General features: G+C 37.1%; 2 protein-coding genes across 6 annotated transcripts in view; one reads left to right on the forward strand and one right to left on the reverse strand.

The window, feature by feature from the left end:
* LOC134674396 (uncharacterized protein CG3556) overlaps nt 1-23,167 on the reverse strand; it is a 188,628-nt gene that overhangs the window by 49,283 nt on the left and 116,178 nt on the right. The window lies entirely within an intron of this gene.
* LOC134674609 (uncharacterized) lies at nt 5,821-22,396 on the forward strand. 5 transcript variants are annotated; one of them, XM_063532725.1, is made up of 8 exons: nt 5,821-6,007; nt 6,445-6,555; nt 15,533-15,729; nt 16,532-16,979; nt 18,955-19,328; nt 20,176-20,383; nt 20,847-21,016; nt 21,220-22,396. In XM_063532725.1, exons 2-8 carry the CDS (start codon nt 6,537-6,539, stop codon nt 21,508-21,510), a joined length of 1,707 nt encoding a protein of 568 aa, XP_063388795.1. In that variant the 5' UTR covers nt 5,821-6,007; nt 6,445-6,536; the 3' UTR covers nt 21,511-22,396. The 5 variants fall into 5 exon arrangements, with proteins under 5 accessions (XP_063388795.1, XP_063388794.1, XP_063388797.1 ...); XM_063532726.1 differs by lacking the exons at nt 5,821-6,007; nt 6,445-6,555 and adding an exon at nt 13,706-14,292 and having other exon boundaries at nt 21,220-21,442; nt 22,279-22,396; XM_063532724.1 differs by having other exon boundaries at nt 5,821-6,555.

The raw sequence follows: 23,167 nt of genomic DNA on the forward strand, positions 1-23,167 counted from the left end.
CGGAAAAAAATGCAAAAAGAAAACGGTCACCCATCCAAGTTCTGACCACGCCCGACGTTGCTTAACTTTGGTCAAAAATCACGTTTGCTGTATGGGAGCCCCACTTAAATCTTTATTTTATTGTTTTTAGTATTTGTTGTTATAGCGGCAACAGAAATACATCATCTGTGAAAATTTCAACTGTCTAGCTATCACGGATCGTGAGATACAGCCTGGTGACAGACAGACGGACGGACGGACGGACGGACGGACGGACAGCGAAGTCTTAGTAATAGGGTCCCGTTTTACCCTTTGGGTACGGAACCCTAAACATGATCTTATTTCCAACAAAAACTTATTTTAACTTGCCGGTTTTCGTACCTGCTGAAAACATTGCCGGCAACTACCGTGTTTACATTATGCATGCGCCACGTGGCGAGCGGAATTAAATCAGTTTTTATTCGGCAGTCGAGACTGCGGTCTGCGATATAAATACAGTTTTAAGGGTGTTGTTGAATGCAAAGAGGAAAATAAGTATCTATATATGTAAATACAAAATAATCTCACTCAACAACAGCAACAAGCTCACTGGTTAATTGTCCATCGTAGACATTGTATTTTTTGCACTGGGTATATAATACATATAAGGTAATATATATGTAAGTTTATTTATGTTAGTATTATTTATCGCTTTTTAGGGTTCCGTACCCAAAGGGTAAAACGGGACCCTATTACTAAGACTTCGCTGTCCGTCCGTCCATCCGTCCGTCCGTCCGTCTGTCCGTCTGTCTGTCACCAGGCTGTATCCCACGAACCGTGATAGCTAGACAGTTGAAATTTTCACAGATGATGTATTTCTGTTGCCGCTATAACAACAAATACTAAAAACAGAATAAAATAAAGATTTAAGTGGGGCTCCCATACAGCAAACGTGATTTTTGACCAAAGTTAAGCAACGTCGGGCGTGGTCAGTACTTGGATGGGTGACCGTTTTCTTTTTGCATTTTTGTTTCCGTTTTTCTTTTTGCTTTATGGTACGGAACCCTTCGTGCGCGTGTCCGACTCGCACTTGCCCGGTTTTTTAGATAAATAGAAAGAGCGGTTAAACTAAACAACAGCTTTGCTCCCTTCTAAAACAAATAACTATTGTTATTGTTATGCAAACATTTCTTTCAGTGTGCCCATCCACAGTTCCTCAAACCAACCTAATAAAATATAGCATAATATTATCAAAAAGAGTAGATAGTATAGAGAGGACCCCTCTATACTATCTACTCTTTTTGATAATATTATGCTATATTTTTCATTGTAAATTTTGTAGTCACAAGTACATTTACTGCCATCTATCGACACACGACTAAAACTCAAAATTAAACGTATAAAATTATCAAAAAAAATTATACTATATATGAATAAATGATTTTATTATTTTTATATCATTTTGATCCCTGTTCATTCACTGATATCTCTGTGTTAAAATTGTTAAATGTGAAACGGTGTCGTCACGCCATCTAGCCGAGGATAGGCTAAAGGTGTGTGCGGCATCTGTCCGAGAATGACTTTTTCTTGATTTCCGAGGCACGTTTTTTACTTAGACTTTATTCATCTTATACGAAGTTACATATGTCTTTGATATTATATGTACATATAGTTAGCAAAGGTTAATACAATAAACCATAAAAATAAAAGTACAGTATACTACCACGTATCCTACGCTCCTGAAATCCCTCTACAAACATCAAAAGTGAACCCGTTTATGGAGCCCTAAACTGTTTTACATTCTGTCGCCAGTACAACGTTCATAAATCTCGCAGAGAACCGAGACGGAGACCGAGATTCTAGAGATTTGGAGAGATTTTAGAGATTGAACAGATACATGCAGGTGTGAAATTACAGCTTACGGGATCTTGCTTGGGATAAAGAGATATTGAGTACAGAAATATATTCGTATGTCTATTTAACGGCACGACGTACCGTAAAATGGGGTGAGTTTGGACAAATCCGTAAAACAAAAGACAAATAAATAAAAGTTTATTTTTCATATGTGACACGTTGATTTATATACTTGAAAAGTGTTCCGGTTAGTATGATCTTTAGTTTTTCAATGATAATCTGTCGTTTCATTTCATAGATTCAATGATAAACACAAAATATAAGCAAATCCCAGCTCCCAGGGGTGATAGGGATTGAGTCAGATGGGATAAGTGCTAGAATTGACACAATATTACAATATTTCAAGAGAATAAAGATAAAGTATTTAGTAACAATGTGATATCTCTGGTCTAAAAATACCATCTCACCCCCCTACCATCCCTCCTCACCCCACTTATAACCCAACTGCCCTCGTAATCCCTACTCACCCCATTTTACGGTAGCAAAACATTTGATTTACGATACGTGTATTCTTTCGGTGCTGACGCGAAGTTTGCTCTCATTGATATTCACTGTATGTGGATTCCATGAAGTTGACTACACAGCTGTCCCGTACAAACGAGACTTTTTCTAAAGTATCGCCGGTATTAAACTCTGTATCTTAAGGTATTTAAATAAAAGTAAACAAAATCTACCCTCAAATGGCTCGTTAAGCCAGTTGAGGGAAAATATGCCTAGCAAAGTAATCACCGGTTTTAAATGCCGAATAAAATTCTTATATACCTACCTACGTAATAAAATGCCTTTGTACTGGACAGCCCGTCGAATGCTTCTAAAATGATGTCACGTATACCTACCTAATTTAACTTGAAAGTTATCTCCGACGATTCTTAATACCTATGCAATTTTCCTAGTGGTCTCGGAGAAGATCCGGGCCGTGACGGGACGTCTTTGGATAGTTACACAAATCTCTGTTTGATATTTTGATTGTATATGTCATGTCACCGTAAAATTGTAAACACTCGTCAGTTTATAATATCGCTAGTTAAATGATAAACTGACGGCAGGGAGATTACAAACTAAACTAACCTACGTTAGTAAGATTGTAAACTAACGGGTTCACAATCTTACGGTGTCCTATCCTCAGTCACCCATGAACAAGTCCAGTACGGCTACCATCAGTTTGACATTGACATAAACGCTATCGTGAACGTAGTTTACTTTCTATGCATCTCGCTCGTACTGACATATTAGTGCGAAAGAGATATATAGAAAGTAAATTACGTTCACGATAACGTTTATGTCAATGCCAAACTGATGGTAGCCGTATAGTGTAGCCTGCCCCGAAACATCGGATCGGAAATGAGGGCAAACAAAATTATACAGTAACTTCACGTGTATCTAGTATTTTAACGTAGCTATACGTAAAATACCTCCGTATTGAATTAATACGTTAAAATACGAGAAGGATTACTGGTTTTCAACAGTATTATTATGTATTCAAGGGTTGCTTATTGTGGATTTTCCATTCAAACCCTATACCGGGTGTGGCCTGTAACACGAGCAAATAATCAAAACATAGATTGTACTCCTCAAACGGTGACACTTTTGTTCAACAACTTTTAAAAATTATGAAGTTTTTAGACTCCCTATTTTTCATACAAAATAAATATTATCTTCAATGGACGCCATTGCCACGCCATATCATTGTGATTGACGTTGCTTGTCACGTCTTAAACATAACAAAATTCGCAATACATTGCGTCTTAGAATAAACTTTAAAGTGTATTAAAAATCAAACCACAAGTTATTTTTAAAAGTCGCTGAACAAATGTTGGTCAGTATGAAGAGTATAGCCTACAGTTTAATTTTTTGCTCATATTACAGGCCACACCCGGTATAATCCCAGCGTTAAAAGTATTGGAAGCTTTTGTGCAGATAATAATAGTACAGTATAACAGATATTGAATTTGCAGTCGATTTTTAAACCGAGAAGCTGTGGTTCCGAATCCTAACTATTAGGTACCAAATTGTTTCTCGAAGTTTAATACGGTTACAGTACGTCTACCATCAGTTTGGCATTGACATAAACGCTATCGTGAACGTAATTTACTTTCTATAATAACTCTTTCGCACTAATATGTCAGTACGGGCGAGATGCGTAGAAAGTAAATTACGTTAACGATAGCGTTGCGTTGGCGTGCGTGTGACGTTTTTGGATTTTACGATTAGCGGTTAAAAGATTATGTTGTAAAAATCCAGTATTGTAATTTTTTTCGTTAAAAATCAATGTTGTATTTTCTAAAAACTACTTTCTGATATTTACGATTCCATTTAAGTACAATTTAGATTAAACACTCTGTGTAAGCAATATAAGTCGATATCAAATCTGTGTAATATTTCCTTTACTAACTTTGAAATAAAAAAAAAATCCTCCCGTCCGTACAAACTTTTCAAATAAAACGAAAAAAGTCCGAATTCAAATGCCGCCGTCGCATAATTAAAAAAAGACGGCACATCGATCCGTGTCCGTTTGAGTAACGACGGAGAGGGACGGAAGCCGGGCTATTCATAATCAAATTGCTAGTTGATCGCATAACTTAAAGTGGACCAGTATAATTTTTACACTGAAAATGCCAATACAGATGAAGTACATAATTGTTTCCATCGTATTTTCTCGGAAACGTTCGTATTTGTCATGCTACTTCAGTCAACCTCAGTACTTTTTGTACCGAGACTGACTAAAGGGGCCCACAGATTACCAGTTCGCCGGACGATATCGGCCTGTCAGTTGTTCGGAGCTGTCAAATTTTGCTTTTAAGGTGGTTCTCCTTATCTGAATTTCATACAATTGTATTTACAGATTTTCTCATAATAAGTTGATTTCCCGCACTTTAAACCTTGATCCATATCTTAATATGGATCGTTTGTTTTTGCAAAATGAAAAATTATGACCAGTTATTCAATGATATTATTTACAAATTCATTTAAAAATTTAGAAGATTTTGCTCTAACGCTTGTTTGTGTGAGTGATCTTTACGCTATCCATGTGAAACAAGATGGCGAGGTTAAGTTTAATCATAACCAACAAAGATGTCACTTTACCACAGGCTACCTGACTAAGTAGTGCCTAATTTGCTCGATAGGTGGTATTAGCGTAAAGGTATATGATTCACAAAATATATTGTACTGGTTTAGCTGACAAACCATTACCAGTAAAATTTAATCCCTTGATTAGTTATGTAGGTAACTACTAATCGCAGGTCAAGCCTGATTTGGTTTCTAAAGGGTTTCCAGGAATCTTCGACAATCATTTACCAGTTCCAATCTTGGATTGGCAGTAGGTAATAATTTATAATGATTTTAAATTATAATATTCTTTTTTTAATATTATAAATGCATTTTCATTGAATTATCAAAATTATTTCATTATTTATAACATTTCTAAAACATTATCATTGAGCCCGCGAAAGTGTGAAGGGTACTTTTATTCCATAGATAACCTGAGCGTTTTTCTACATCCATTTTTTCAAACTACCTACCTACCGCGTGATTTATTTCCCGTTCACTTTAAATTAGACTATGCTATACGGAATATCGCATGGTTTTAGTTGTGATCAGTTGGGATTTCATGGGTCGATTTATTTATACGGAAGACACCAAAACTCATTGTATATAGGTAAGTAATAAATGTCAAGTCATTAAAAATGTCAGTCCGTACAACAAAAGCCTAGATATTGTTGCCTTCATATCAGGCGATTCGTTTTCGCAGGGAAATGATGAGAATCACGATTCCTTCGGAGGTCAACTTCTACTAAGCATTAGTTCATACCCGGAATGACGCTGTGGCGACCACCGGCTCGCCACTCTCTACGCGCCTAAGTCCGCGCGCCTGCGCGATGCGCCACGTCCGTCGCTTAGCAACGACTCACAATACAACACACAATACCTTCTGCCTAAGAAGAAAAATCGTACGTTATTTTTAAATCGTTTTATAAATTTATGTAAATATTATGATTATGAAACTTAGTTTCCCTTACATAGTTAACATGACAAGAACTAACAAAACTGCATACAAGAAACATCAGTGGTCAGGTGGAAAAAGGAAACGGCGTCAAGTCCAAGCTGCCTTACAACACCATTATGGCACCAATTCGTAAGTATTTCACTGTCAATATCAAATCATACTAGGCTCTTCTAGGTACAGTCGCCATCAGATATATCGCAGCGGCCAAGGTATTCACAATATCTGAACACGCGCTCTAACGCCTTGACAATAGAGGCGTGTTCAGATATTTGTGAGCACCTTGGCCGCTCCAATATATCTGATGGTGACTGTACATGACACATCATCATCATCATCACTATAGTTAAGTAATTATGAATTTAAACTTTAAAAAATGTGCACTGCTGCACAACGACTACTACTCGTGCGCTGCCCGTATTCGACGGTTTTCTGCCATGTTGTTAATTTTGTAATTCTGCCTTTTTCAACCATTTATAATATTTCTTGTCCTCGCGGCTATGAGTATTACTCACAGAAATTTGCGGACCGAGTTGAAATTAACATAATAAATGGTATCATAATTCCAGAAGAAACGTGGCTTGGCGTAATGTTCAAATGAATAACCCACCTGACGTCACGATGTGTGACGATCCGTCAAATGCCCAAACGGTGATAAATAATGGTTCAACTAATGCTGAGTAAGTAAATTGATACCTGTTAGCGTTCTTAAAAGATAATGGCTTGTCACAATGTGTTTTGCATCAGGCGGTCTAGTGAAAGAGTTTGTGTAACTGGCAACCTTGTTCACTAGGGACGGGACGGTACCTACGGTAAGCATGATAAAGATATTGAAAGGAGAGTGAATGCTGGAAATCGTGTGAATCGAGCGCTTAACGCTTTTATGAGCTGCCAGAAGGTGTCGCAAAAAGCACGGTTGGCTGTTCATCATGGTGTTGGTGCCTACACTTATGTATGGTAGCGAAAGTTGGGTATGGCAGAAGAGACATCAGAGCCAAGTGAATGCAGTGGAAATGAGAGCGTTGAGAAGTGTGTGTGGTGTGAGATTGCAAGATGCTCGTAGTTTATACAAAAACTGGCCAAGTGCGAGTCGGTCTCGCGTTTCTAGGGTTCCGTACATAAGTCCAACTCACGCTTGACTGCACATTTCTTATAGGTTTTCCTGTCATCTATATATAGGTAAAGAACTATTTTGTATATTTTTTTTTCAAAACTGAGTCCCATTCGTTTCTGAAATAAAGGGAGGGAAACGGTTCTCATATTTTTCGTCGAAAATGGTATGGCCGATTATCACTTCCCAACTCACGTTTGGCGGAATTTTATTTCGCCGAATTTTCATTTCCCAACCAAATGTTTTTTTTTTATTTGCCAACCGCACAGTTACCAACTAAAGGTTTGGTCTGTGTTTTATAATGTCAATTTTCAAAATGCCAACTTTCATGTCGTAGAGTGTATTTCGGTCAAATTGTGTTTTTAAAAAAACTAATTATAGCCAGCCTTTTATGAATGTAATATGACACCTTAGGGTATGGTGTTTTACGTACACTAGCGTCCCCCCCCCCCCTGACGCAACCCCCCTCCCCCCCTTTTGCATGAAATATGTCCCGGTTCACAGTTTTTTACATTTTTTGAGGAAAGTTTAAATTTTAGGAAAAAAGTGTCAATGAACGGAATAGTCCTTAATAAATTCTTAATAAAAAACATTATATTCATTTTTTTATGTGATGCACCATATTCATGTATTAGCTTTTACTTAGGGTTTGAAACTCATTTATTATACACGGTCACGGTGTATAACATGAGGAAACCGAATAATTTTTACAGCGTATTCGCGATCATATTTAGAGACAAAAATATCCTATAAACTTTTTTTTAAATTCGCCTAGTTTCAGAGTTAATACCAATTTAAAAAAAAAACAAAATTTTAATGTTACATAGTGCAAAACGCCTTTTTGATGGCGACGTTGCTACTATGGAACGTAGTCTAAATATCCGTATTGATAGATGTCAAAAAGTGACAAGTAACACTTTGCAAAAACTAAGTTTTACGAAAAAAAAAGCAAAAATCCATTTTAACTGACAAGTTTACCAATAACATTTACTTCTTTTAACATTTACTACATTCATTAGGGTTTGCAATCCGGATCCGAAATGTATGAAATTATCCGGATCTGGATCCAGAGCCGCGGATCTTCCCATACATTTCGGTACGTCGTGCAAACCCTACTTCTTATGTACAAATATATATATTCACTCACAAACACTTGCAACACACTCTAATTTACAATATTTTGATGAAATAATCACTTTTTTACAAGTTTTTATTTAGTTTCACCTGACCGTTGTCTGTCTGTCTGTCTGTCTGTCTGTCTGTCTGTGTGTAATCAAATCTTGCAAGTTAAATTTGATCCACTTCCCAGTTTCCGATTGAGCTGAAATTTTTGCATGCATGTATAAATCGGATGACAATGCAATATTATGGTACCATCGAGCCAGTCTGATGATAGAGACAGGAGGTGGCCATAGGAACTCTGTGATGAAACAACCCAACCTAATTGTGTTTGGCGTTTTTAGAACTGTCTCGATGAGTATTAGTTGTCTGTCGTAAGAAAAGTATAGTCAGCGATAAAAGCTTGTACCAAAAATGAAATTTTTGACAAAAACTTATTTTTATTTCTTAATAAACTTTTCTCTAAAATTAATAATGGCTGAGATATTTGACCCGAAAGTTGAGAAAAATCTAGGACTTGGTCAAATTTACGATGGATGTTATGTCATTATAACATCTAATTAACCGACTTCCAAATCTCAAAGAAGGAGGTTATCATTATCAATTCGGTTGTATGTTTTTATTTTTTATGTTTGTTACTCCATATATCCGTCATCACTGGACCGATTTTGATAATTATTTTTTATATTGTATGTATATGCATATAGATTGGTCCCGTTTTTGTCAAAACCCAGTTCTGATGAGATCCATGAGGAATTGAGGGAACTCCTCAAATCTTAAAGGCATATATGTAATGATTTTTAGGTTTTTATCAACAAATTAAGCATATACATCCAAAAAAGTGACATTTGATGAAGTGGAACTGCTGATGATGATCAGAACGGAACTCTTCAACGACGCATAGTTCGCGTTTGGCGATTTTTCCTCTTCGTTATGTTTGTTAAGGAAGTTAAGTTTTTAAGCCACCTTTTTGTCAAGCTCGAGTTCTGATGATGGGATCCATGAGGAATCGAGGGAACTCCTCAAATCTTAAAGGCATGCGCATAGAAATTTTTGTATTTACATCAGAAAATCAAGCATTTTCATTAAAAACTGTCGCATTTCATGAAGTGGACTTGCTGATGATGACCAGAACAGAACTCTTCAACGACGCATAGTTCACGTTTGGCTATTTTTCGCCTGTGTTATGTTTGTTAAGCAAGTTAAGTTTTTAAGCCACATTTTTGTCAAGCTCGAGTTCTGATGCTGGGATCCATGAGGAATCGAGGGAACTCCTCAAATCTTAAAGGCATGCGTATAGTAATTTATGTATTTACATTAGAAAATTAAGCATTTTTATTAAAAACTGTCGCATTTGATGAAGTGGAACTGCTGATAATGACCAGAACCGAACTCTTCAACGACGCATAGTTCACTTTTGGCGATTTTTCCTCTTGGTTATGTTTGTCAAGCAAGTTAAGTTTTAAAGCGATTTTTCCTCTTGGTTATGTTTGTCAAGCAAGTTAAGTTTTTAAGCCACATTTTTGTCGAGCTCGAGTTCTGATGATGAGATCCATGAGGAATCGAGGGAACTCCTCAAATCTTAAAGGCATGCGTATAGGAATTTTTGTATTTTCATCAGAAAATCAAGCATTTACATTAAAAACTGTCGCATTTGATGAAGTGGAACTGCTGATGATGACCAGAACAGAACTCTTCAACGACGCATAGTTCACGTTTGGCTATTTTTCCTCTTTGTTATGTTTGTTAAGCAAGTTAAGTTTTAAGCCACATTTTTGTCAAGCTCGAGTTCTGATGATAGAATCCATGAGGAATCGAGGGAACTCCTCAAATCTTAAAGGCATGCGTATAGAAATTTTTGTATTTACATCAGAAAATCAAGCATTTTCATTAAAAACTGTCGCATTTCATGAAGTGAAACTGCTGATGATGACCAGAACAGAACTTTTCAACGACGCATAGTACACGTTTGGTGATTTCGAATTTCGATTATGATTTGGACTGCGGCCCGGATTCCGACCAGAACCGGACTCATCGGACCGGTTTGGACCCGTACCCGGACCTAGACTCGGACCCGGATTCGGACCCGGACCCGGACTCGGACCCGGGATCGGACCCGGACTCGGACCTTGACCCGGAAAACCACTATGATACCTAAACTAAATAAACTACTATGGTTACTAACCATAAAATGTAGGTACAAAATATGATGATGCCAAACCCCTCCCGCTCAAACCCCCGTACACCGCACCGCATGCGCCTTTAAGTGGGTTAGGTTAAGTTTGAACTGCGATCCTCACAGAACCGAACAAAAGTGGGTTAGGTTAGGTTAGGTTAGAGGAGAGAATGGGAGAGGATTGTGCCGTGAAGAGAGCGTACTTGGGACAACGAAATGAGAGACACCCGATTGGACGTCCAAGGTACAGCAGAAACGACGTCGTTGCTCAAGACCTGCTCAACCACGGCCATAGCGACTGGCGAGAGCTATTGCAAGACCGAGAAATATGGCGTGATCTGGTGTTGGAGGCCAGGACTCTTTTTGGGTCGTTGCGTCACTATAGTAAGTATTATTAATATCCAGAAAGGAAAATGGGGACTACCTACGTTTGTATGAAAAGGCGATTTATGGGCGGTGGTCGTCCACATTCATCTTAAGGCGGAAATTAATCTAATGAACGTTTTTGCTGACTGGACTGAGCTTATAAAAATAAATAATAATTTAAAAAAATACAATCTTGCCTTTTTTCAAATGACATTATTTATATTAAATATATTAAGAACGGGTCACTCAAAAAAATACAATCTTGCCTTTTTTCAAATGACATTATTTATATTAAATATATTAAGAACGGGTCACTCACGTATTTTAAGTCGAAAAACGCTCGACATTTTAAGATTCGATGTGCTCGATATGTCTGTGTCTCACGGAAGTTTTGTTAGACATTATTTATTGAGAAATATGCGAATTAAGTTATCCAAATAACGGTTACAAATAAGAAGTCCCTATCACAGAGTTATGAACCCTGGCAGAGTTGAATACATAATATTTAATGTCGATATTTAACTAAACATAAGACAAACTCTTTATTTCATTTACGCGAGCGGAGCCGCGGGCCCGCCTAGTCTTACATAACTTCGAATCTATGTATATTAAAATTATTAAAAAAAACATGTCCACCTTTGGGTTACTAATTTACATATGTGTACCAAATTTCAACTTATTTAATTGGTCTGGTAGTTTCCGAGAAAAGAGGCTGTGACAGACAGACAGACAGACAGACGCACCAGTGATCCTATAAGGGTTCCATTTTTTTCCTTTTGAGGTACGGAACCCTAAAAACAACAATGTATAGAATTGACATTACAACTGAGAAAGGTATGTTGAGAATTGAGATGGTTTGGACACGTGGAAAGAATGAGTGAAAAAAGGCTATTAACAAAGAGAGTGTATAAGGGTGAAGTGGAAGTTGGAATTGGAAGGGGTAGACCTCGGCAGACTTTCTCTGATCATATTGGGGAAATCCTGAAAAAAGGCCAGATCAAGAGCCCCCTAAACAGGCGAGCGTGTATGAGGAATTTTATGAAAGTGAAGGAAGCGAAAGAGGTATGTCAGGATCGTGGCAAGTGGAAATCCGTGGTCTCTGCCTACCCCTCCGGGAAATAGGCGTGATTGTATGTATGTTTCAAGTAGCAAAGTACCGTTCGAGCTGCTGAGATGAAAACAATATTTTTAGGAGTGGCACTCCATCATACATGTAAAGAAGAATGTTTTTTGTTCAGTAAAATCAATTGCGTGTGGCACAATGTTCGATAGGTCTTAAAACCAAGTAAGGCTAGGTCACAGACAAAACATGGCTAGGTTCACACTACGAAATATTTCTCATGTACAGTATAAGTACGAGGTTTTAGCAACAAAATTTCTATAGCAGCTTTGTCGTCCTACGTTGCGGACTACCGTGTTTGACGTATGATAACAGTGCGCGCCATTTTTTGAAATTTATAAAGAAACCCGCTGTTTTTGGGACCAGAAATCACCCAATCATTCCAACAAATAATGGAGGAATAGGCATTGCAACAATTATTACCAATACTGAAGAAATATGACGCTCTCTGGCGAATTTTTAGCAGTTTTTTTTCCCACATTCTTTTTTATTTTTCTGCAGAAAATACATAGCAGAAGAGCTATTTTCTTTTTTTTTTATTATGCGTAACATTTTCAAGAGTAAGTAGACCGACACTTGTGAGAAACGAAGCAGTACTGATGATGGACGGCAAAACAGTACCGTGTGTGAGCTATTTCTTGCTCCGTAGTCCTGCAAGGCGTACTACAATGTAGGAGCTAAAGAGGCACGGCCGAACCGAGCCATTTTCTCGCAAGCCGTTCGGCTTCTGGAGGACGCGAACGGCTCCGGACTCCCGACGGATTCCATCGCTTCTGCTATACCTACACAATGTATAAGCACATTGAAAATGCGCTCCCGGCGCGGCCCGACTCAGCCGCCCGCGGTAGGAATCGTACAGTAGGTATAAAGTAATAGCACAATCGCAGTAGGACTAACCTCGAAATCTCTAGAACAGTGCTGAAATTTGGTAGGGTAAGACCTCCAGTGAATGAACACTTAAGGAATTATCCAAGTTTGAAAAATCATTTCTCAGCATTCATTATTAATTTCAATAATTATCGGCAATTTAATGAATCCTCATTTAATAAATAAGAACGTAATTATTTATTCACTGGAGGGTTTACCCTATGTATGTATGTTAATTAAAGGTCTCTTCTTCATGTCCACACTATTTCCGTCACTATTGTCCGACATGCACTTGGCCGGTTGTTGAAAATCTTGAAATTGAAATATCATCAAATCATCATTTACAGAATCCCACTAAAAACGTACGCAAATAAGAATCCACCAACTGTTCGTTTTGAAGCCCCGATCACGTCGACCTCAAGCACACCTCGAGCAGTTGGCGATGAAGCACCTGCAAAACAGGTCGAAGTAAACTGGCCAAATCCTGACCCGGACGTGGAAAGTCACCAACTGTTGGTAGAGACGGTTCCCCACGAAACTTTAGGCGATCTATCTGGCTATCGGATTGTGGACATTAACCATGTCCTCCAATGGGCTTTTATCGTTGAAAGGCACAAAAACAGCTGCCCAGGTTCGACCATAAAATTTGTCAAAGAGACTAGAAACGGGTTTAATAGTGTTCTAACATTTCAATGTCAGATTTGCGGAAAGGTCTTCAAAAATTCGACTGAAAAAAATGAAGACATTAATAAAGCCTTCGTATGGGGCACAGTATCGGCCGGCAGCTACTACGCTGCTACAGCACACCTTACCAGCTGTATGGATATCCCAACAATGTCGAGCAATAAATTTCGCTCCATTGAAAAAGAATTGGGGGAGGTTTGGGAAAACCATTTAACTGAAGTAATTATGAAAGCTGGACAAGAAGAACGAGACATTGCCATTCAAAAGGGACAAATTAACGAGAACGGTTAGTGTGCTGTAACACCATATTGTAACATCCCCATACTGTATCAATGCAAATAAATAATTTCTGATTTCTGATTTCCCATTCCCGTTCTTGTTCCCAGTTATACAACCTAGATCCTAGCTTGACGACCACGCGACAATTAGAATAAATGTGGCTTTCCATCAGAGAAGGATCCTTATGCATCATGTGTAATAACGACCTTTCTGTCAGAATTTCGGATAGGACCTTTTTGCACTTGAAGCATAAGGACCCTCCTCTGATAGAAAGCCACAAATGATTTTACAAATTCATAATATGTAGGTGTAATATATCACAAAGTCTAGGATTTTGTGTCTAGTGTTATAGTTTTTAGAGAGTTTTCACATTGCCCGATCCGATATAGGATGATTCGGATGAAAGTAAAACGTGAGACATACCTAGGTATGTGTATTTCTGTATTTATTTATTCATTTAATAAATAGTTATTACCTACTACAGCACGACAGATAACGCAAAAAAGGCGGACTTTATTATACTTTATTAATGCTAATTACACTGTTTTAGGCTTGTATTATTGGAAAGGAAACAAAGAAGTGCTTATTCCTAGGGATACGTAATAAGTATTGTTACCACTGCCAATATTACGAGAAAAAAAATATGAAGCCAACAGAACATGTCTGTTTTAAAAATTTCAATGGACCTTCAACAGGTGCGTTTCATTACTTATTCATCATCATCTTCTTCGTCGGTATCACTCTTGACAGAGTAGTCGTGATCATCACTTCAGGTGCTGGTGACAAGCTTCACAACACGTCGCCACTCTTCTCTGATGGCCGCCTTCCTCGTACAACCATGGAGTGATGATAAGCCATTTACTGCCGCTTTTATCTGGTCAGTCCACCTCATAGGCGATCTTGCTGGTGGCCTGGTACCCTCAACCTTTCCCAGGACCACAAGTCGCTCAATAGCCACCTCGGCATACGTGACCAAAAAAGGTGAGGATACGAGACTGCACCAAACATTATAAACGCCGCTTCAGCCGCTTGATGCCGAGTTCTCCACGTATAGACTCGTTGGTACGGAATTCAGTCCACGTATAAGTTATTCCATTCTGTGTTCATCATACAGAATGGATTAATTTACAGGTCTGAATATAAAGAAACTAAAGTAGTTGGATAGCATTTTTACAAATCGGTACCTTCGTGTTTTTTTTTTTCATTTACTGAACGGGACTTATCGCGTATTTAATTAATTTTTAAATTCACCTCCGACGTTTGGAGGACGGTGTTGTCCCCGTGGTCTCAAAAAATACTGGCTAATGTTGACATAAGTACACCTAAACATCTTTAGCCGATGCGCACAAGAAGATGTTGAATTGTTGATGTCAACTTAAGCCAGTCTTCTCCGAGAACGCGGAGTCGGCCGTGAGTCGTAAAACTTAATTCGTAATAAAATCGGGAAAGTTTCTGTCAGTTTAGAGGGTGTGTGTGTTTGTGTCAGTATCAGTGTGGGTTTGCAATCCGGGATCCGAAATGTATGAAATTATCCGGATCTGGATCCGGATCCGCGGAGCTTCGCATACATTTCAGATCCTTTGTGCAAACCCTAAGTGTAATATGTGTTTTTTATAAAATTTAAAATATTTACAAATAAAAATATTTAAACGATTAAAGTAGTTTTTGGGGTGTCATTGTATTCATGCACACTGTTTTTACTAATTTCATAATTTGTGCTAAATAAATCATGCTAAGACGGTCATATGATACAGGTATTTATCCATACAATATATGACAATTTTAGAAAATCAAATATATGACGGAGAAATCCGTCAAATACTTTGAACTAAAGTTTGTTCTCGTTTTAACTCAGATCTCTATTTGTAATTTTATGGCTATTACAAATCCATGACTACAGTATTAAGGTTTAAGTTACTATTTTTCTCCTGACAGCTATGGAGGCAGACATAGTCATTGAAGGCTTTAAAAAAAGTGAAGAAATGCATGGACTGCAATATAAATCCTTCATTGGTGACGGCGATTCATCCGTTTATGCCCATATAAAAAAAAATATACCGTATGGACATAAAGTCACTAAAATCGAATGCAAAAATCACCTCGTCAAAAATTATACCGCGGGCTTGTATAAGGTAATTATTAAGTGCGTGCGGTTATGTGAGAGATGGGCATCATTCGAATAAACTTCTATCTGAATGATCATTCTAATAAAGAATAATTCGCGATATTTTTATTCGCGGATGATTTATTTGCGAATGATTTAGGTACCTTACGGCGGTTGGCGCTTACGCTATTATTAACGCCGCTCCAATATTATTGCGGCGCTATGTGACCTAAATGCCAACCGCCATAAGGTACCTTTTACCTTGGAACGTCACATTCTTTGTTATTTCATATCTAGTGAATCTCTAATTCATTTCCCGAATCGAGCCAACAGTTGCCAAATCTTTCGAAACCGTGAAAACTTTATAAGATATTCCAATAAAATTATTAGTGGCAATTCATTCGACGAATAAATCATTCGCGGATGAATTATTCAATAATCATGTGACATTTTTATTCGTCATTCGCGATAATTTTTGTTATTTTCATTCGTTATTCGTCATTCGAATAAAATTTGCCCGTCTCTGGGTTATGTGGACATGTTGTGAATCTAATAGAAGGGCACATAGTTTAGGACTCATTATCTGTTTGTTTATTTGTTCAAAAGAAAATATTACTTCAAATTTCAGACGAACAGACAGACTTAACGAAACTATAAAGATAACGTTTCTGCTGTTTTTCATATTGAGATCATATTTTTAAATTATTGTTTGTTGTTTACCTAATTATAAGAAATAAATAAATAAAGTACGGATACGGAACCCTAAAAATGAAGGGATTTTATTAACAAGTTATAATATCATAGTAAATATTTGTGGTTTTTGTTTTTAGATTTTGACTAATACAAAGCTACCCCTGCTAGGTAGAAATATGCTAAAGCCAAGAATTGAGAATTTGACCATTGTGACAAGAAAAGTAATCATCCACTGTCACAAAGATCCGAATCGCCTTCGAAAAGATTTGAAGAACGTGGCCTATCACGTTTACGGCCGTCACATGGAGTGTCAACCATATTATTGTAATTACACAGAGGCCAATGACGAACACCCAAAAGTAAATGAAGACAAAGATCTCGTGACAATAATGACAACCAAGGCACCTGGAGTTTGGGCAAACATCTGTGCCGCTAATGAACATATTTTATCTAAGTCCCACAGAGTGAGTAATGAGACCACGAACGTAGCAGAAAACTTTATGAGCTTGGTGAATAAATTCACTTGCGGCAAGCGACTCAGCCTTGGAAAAGGTGGTTCGTATCAAAGAAGAGTCCTTCTTGCAGGTAAGTGAACAAAAAAAAAATACCGTCATATCTTAAGCTAATTTCACAAACTGTCATTGTATAATGGGCTTCAAAAAGGGGCTCTGGACCGATTTGTCCACAATTCTATTTCGTCACCTTCTCAACTTGTCATTATTTTATTTTATTTACTTGATATTATTATAACAGTCCTTATTCTTCATCATTCCTACATCGTCACTTTCCTACCTTTTCCACATACCTATGTGGTCCACTGTACTAACTCGTCCACATAGCTCTCCCAACGAAAACCAAAAATTGCTAATCGGGGGAAATAATTCGTGTGTAAAACGTATTTTAGCATAGTTGTAAGGAATGGCGTATTAAACAACATAATAAAAGTACTAGGGTGTCCTACCTCCGGGGTCAGTTTGGCGTGCTATTCTTGGGACTAGGGTTTGCACGATGGATCCGAAATGAATGGGAAGATCCGCGGATCCGGATCCGGATGACAAACCCTACTTGGGACATCCTAAATATCAACTTTGTAGGAAATTTCAAACAGATTATTTACGTATGAGACTATTTTTTGTTAAGGGCTACCGTTTACGAATTATTTACGAAAAACTGTCAAAAGGGACCTTTAAACTCGCCCTACCCGTTAGCTTCACCCCCACTTCACTTTTAGTCGGTTATTTAATACACCATCCCAACAACTATGCCAAAATACGCTTATACACGAATTATTTCCCCCATTTATCCTTGGTTTGATGGCCTAACAGGGAAGTCGCTTTCAATAATATCTTATCTCTCTTCGAAGGCCGCAAAAATATGTGATACGCTCTTATAGCTTTACATATAAGATCTGTCAGATATTTTTGGGGCCTTCGTTATGTAAGATATTATTGCACAATGCTGGAATTAATGGAGATCAAAACCATTGGCGAACAATTAGATAAAAACCGAAGAATTGCGAGTCTGACTCGCCCACCGAGGGTTCCGTACAAATCTTACTTATTTTTTGCATTTTTTTTACAAATGTATACTTTTCATTTTTTTCCATGTACTTGTAGTGTAAGACGGGAAGTACCCTATACATTTTGATCTGAGCAAGAGTTTGCAATCTGGATCCGAAATGTATTAAATTATCCTGGTCTGGATCCGGATACGCAGATCTTCGCATACATTTCAGATCCGTCTTGCAAATCCTAATAAATGATAATAAATAATTTTGGCCACCTTAGCCTATGGAGACTAGCAAGCAACGCTAAGTGGTTTTCGTAGTCTATGGATGTTACTATATTAAGGGGGTCACATGCGCGTTTCTAGACTCAATGATTATTATAGTTGAGTTAGGAGCCCATACATTAAAAATACCCAATTGCAGTTTGGTAATCGAAATCCTAATGCAAGAATTACAGTCGACGAGTAGAAAAAAACTTATATTAGGTTTGTATAACAGTTTCATTGTAATTGAGCCTGTTTCCTGAACTAGGACAAAGCCTGTGACTCAGGATTCAGTGATACCTCTGAGGAAAGTGCTACAGGTTCTTTTATGAAGTTAAGTATTTAAAGTATAAAAGTATATGGTCTTCATTTCAACCCAATGTCTTCATTTTTAACAGACTACTGGATAGATTTGACTGAGACGATCTTGTACTGATTTGATTGGGATCATTTTCGTCAGGTCAGGATCTAATATGAAAACATCTGATGAAATCGAGGTTACTCTTTAAAGGTTTCAGGTTCACTAATACTTAATGTTTTTCATTACACTTGCGATACAAAAATTAAGTATAAAGACAAAAAACTGTCAATTATCGCATTAGAAACTTCATAACTCCCTAGGGAGAACGCTTTTTCTATAACTCCCGCTAAACCTGCGTGCATTTACACATTTACTGAGCGAGTGTGATGAAAACATCATTTGTCATACTGATGAAGGCTTACTGATGGAGATTTTTAATATATGTAGTTAGTCGGCTCTTTTTTGCTAAAGATTATATTTATTTTTTAGGTTTGTCACAAACGACTGGATATAGTTGGCACAAACAAGCATGGCTTAAAACCTCCAGCCATAATATTGGCCAACATTTCCAACTTGACATAAAAAGGAAAGAACTTATCCGGATGCGACGCCAAAGATGTCCAAGGACGCGCAATTTTAAACCTACTGTCATTAAACCCGACAAAGACTATGGTCCCAAAGCATGCGATCCTGTTGACTTGAGCCGAGAAGATATAAAAAGAATAGGGCAAGAAAAGCTTATGGAACTGCAAGTGACACCCGACCAAATCGCTGAAATAGAGCAACAAACTAAAGATCAGCATGATAACGAACTCTACAACGTGATCAGGAGTGATAGATTGACTGCAAGCCAATTCGGGATGGTAATTAATTACTCTTCCTGAGACCAAGATAAGTCTGCAAAGATTTTGTTAGCAAACTCAGTGCAAGTGTTATTTTAAACGTCAAACTTTCATGAAATTTTGACTTATAAATAACACTTGCACTGCGTATGCTATCAAAATAGTTGCAGACTTTTCTTGATGGTCTCACTCTAGCAACATATTTACTCTACATTTTTTTTCCTATGAACTTGTCTGAAATGTATATGCAACTATCTGTAGACTGGACATATTGGACCGGAATATGAACAGAACCTTTTGTATTGATTTCGAGCTCACGATATTTTCACGCAGTTACATGCATCTTGTTTATGGGTAACTGATAGGGTTTGCACGACGGATCCGAAATGTATGGGAAGATCCGCGGATCCGGATCCAGATCCGGATAATTTCATACATATCGGATCCGGATTGCAAACCCTAGTAACTGATGATAGCGGGCGGGTGTCTCAGTATAGGTGTAGTAGACCGCGCTCGCTCTACCCTTAGGTATTCGTGTGCGTCGGTTGCGTTCGCTTTCAACGTTATTACTGAATCGCGATTAGAAAGGGATTGAGATAGCTGTCAATCCATATTGATTTTGACGTAAGTGTATGGAAATCTGTTATTTCTAATCCCTTTCTGATCGCGGCATGATAATACCACTAGTCGTATTCACACTTGTTGGTATGTCCACGCACACTAAACTCACAGTGTCACTACGCGTGTTTGATTCGGATATCACTACAAAAGGTTATCACGGTCCATATCCCGGTCGATATAAGTCTAGTGAAACTAACCGTGAATCATTCAAAACTGTTTTCTGTAGACTATAATTTTTTCTAACCAGGTATGCAAACGACGAAATAAAACTCCTTGCCACAATCACGTGAAACAAATTTTGTATAAAAACAATATTTTAACATCTGATATGAAATACGGGCAGCATAACGAAGCTGTTGCAAGGACTCTTTTTGAAACCACAACGAATAAAAAAGTGGAACGTGCGGGTTTATTTATTGATAAACAATACGGATTCCTAGGCGCAAGTCCAGATGGTAAATATGTATCTGCAAAGAATCTTTGTTTGAAACTATGACAAGCACAGTCAAGCGCAGTCTTATTAATGCTAATATTATTAAAGTGAAACTATTATTCTATCGCCCAAATGTTTTAGACTGTCTACTAGCATGTCGCATTACATTAGTTACAGCATTAGTAAAACTCTACTTCATTTCTAGTACCTAGAGTTCATAGTCTGAAAGCGAGGACCTATAACACCAAAATAGTCAAAACAAGAGTTCATGTCTCTCTGAAATAAGCATCATCATCCAATTCCCATCGATTGCTGGTTACTCGCAACTCGCAAGCATGTAGACATCTCGAAAACTCCAGTGTAACGTGACCATGAGATTGATGAGATCCATTTGTCGAAATTTTTCAGTTTAATGCCTACAATCCGAAAAAAAATTTTACTTGCATCGTAGTTTCCTAAAACCACTCAATAAATTTTTATTTTAGGTATCATTATTGATGAGAATGCTCTACTTGAAATAAAATGCTTTCCATCACTGAAAAGAAGCCAAGAAAGCATTGAAACCGCGGCTGAAAGCCGCGGAAATAAGTTTTGCTTGAAATATAATAAGGAAGGTAAATTGGTTATGAACACAAACCATAATTATTATTACCAGGTGAGTATTTTATTGTGTATAATAACTTTATTCAGATAATATTAATTATAAATACAATACTAACAAATCTAAATATGCGTGTAAACATAATCCCAACTTAAACGACTTGTTCTTGTAGTGTTTTAGTTTATATAATTTTTCTTCGTGGATTACATTTATCAAATAAAAGTTATAACTTAATGACTATTATATTGTATTACTAGGTGCAAGGACAACTGCGTATTGCTGACATGGCAAAATGTTATTTTGTCTGTTTTATTGACCCTGGGATAAATATGACTATAATCGAAGTAGACCGAGACGAGGACTTTATACACAATATGATACCAAAACTCGTATCTTTTTACAAGAACTGCATCGTCCCCGAGCTCATTCTGCGAAGAGTTCCAAAAAACCAAAAATGCGTCGAAATTTCAGACTTGCCTGGTACGTTACAGATTTATTTAAGATTTACCCAGGATGGAACAGAGGTGGTATATTTATTCAAAGTGTAGTTGAATTGTTGTTTTTGTACACAAATTGTATATCCGTTTGCCTGATTCAGTCCTAGATATATACTTCTTACTTTTAGTTCATCTGATGTTGGAGCCAGGAGGTTGATTTGCTAACTCAATCTACTAGAGTTCAATTTGTTCAAAAAGTCCTTCACATTATCTTTAGCATAGTCAACGATGGAACTATAAAGAAAGAGAGAAATTGGGCGTCTTTTGTTGTTTTACAGAATTAATATAATATTCATTCCTATGTATAGTTATCATTATTTAAATGAACTCAACACGGGATGAGCTGTGGTTAAAGTATAATTTGTGTTAATTTATAGTCAATAATTAGTTTTTGGTAAAAAAAAACATTTTTGGTTTGGTATATGTTATTATCAATGACTGCAGTTTTCTTTCCATAGGCAACAAACAACAACATTCAGACAAATCTAATAATCCCAAACACAATTAGCTTGCGTTGTTTTATCACAGAGTTCCCATAGACACCTTCTGTGTTCATCATCAAATCAGCTCTATGTCATAATAATATTGCATATTGTCATTGTATTATGAGTGCAAAATATCAACTCAATCGGAAATCGGCTAGTAAGCCTTATTTAGCTTCCAAAATTTGACCTACACTAACATACATACTTATGGCGTTATTCATAAATATAGGTATTCATAAAACATTTAATTTCAAGTACTTTTAACTATTGTAATTTCGACTAGATTTTTTAAACTTTTTTATCCTTTCCTATAATCAATTATGATCGTTTTTAGCTGATCATCAAAAACAATAAACGTCGGACAACGGACAGTTCACGTCACGTCATCCCTGTAAAGATGAAAAAAAAAATAGTATAGTATTTGTAAATATATACTCATGTACATAGTAAAATCATGTTGTTTAATTGATAGTGCCTACAAAAAGAAAATACGTTTATTTCCATTATTTATCCAATGTTTCGCCCTGAAAACTCTGAAATACATGCTAACTAGCATGTGATATGTATAATGATTATAATGAATGATTGATTTATTTGAGGAATATAATTTTAATTTAGTTTTATTGGTAATATAAAACTAAATTAAAATTATATTTTATCAATTTGATTAGCTGACTGATGCACGGATCTAAAATGTATGCGAAGAACCGCGGATTCGGATCCAGATCCGGATAATTTCATACATTTCGGATCCGGATTGCAAACCCTATGTGCGGACAACCAATCTGTCCGTATTTTATTTACTGTAAGCTTATTTTTAGGGTTCCGTACCTCAAAAGGAAAAAAAAGAACCCTTATAGGATCACTCGTGCGTCTGTCTGTCTGTCTATCTGTCTGTCTGTCTGGCTGTCCGTCTGTCACAGCCGATTTTCTCCGGAACTACTGAACCAATTAATTTGAAATTACTACTGATTCTAAAATTTTGGAAAAACTACATAAAATAAATGATGTGTTAAAAATTGGGTATCGTCTTGGGTCGTCCCATTCGTTTTTCGTCAAGTTCTTAAATTAGTCCTATTCTGCTTTCGTCACTCATTCTTCATTGATCACAATCGTCGGTGGCTTTCAATGTAGAATGAGTGACGAAAGCAGAATAGGACTAATTTAAGAACTTGACGAAAAACGAATGGGACCACCCAAGACGATACCAAAAATTGTGTTAT

The sequence above is a fragment of the Cydia fagiglandana genome, chromosome 20 (assembly GCF_963556715.1).
Source record: "Cydia fagiglandana chromosome 20, ilCydFagi1.1, whole genome shotgun sequence".
Classification (NCBI taxonomy): domain Eukaryota; kingdom Metazoa; phylum Arthropoda; class Insecta; order Lepidoptera; family Tortricidae; genus Cydia; species Cydia fagiglandana.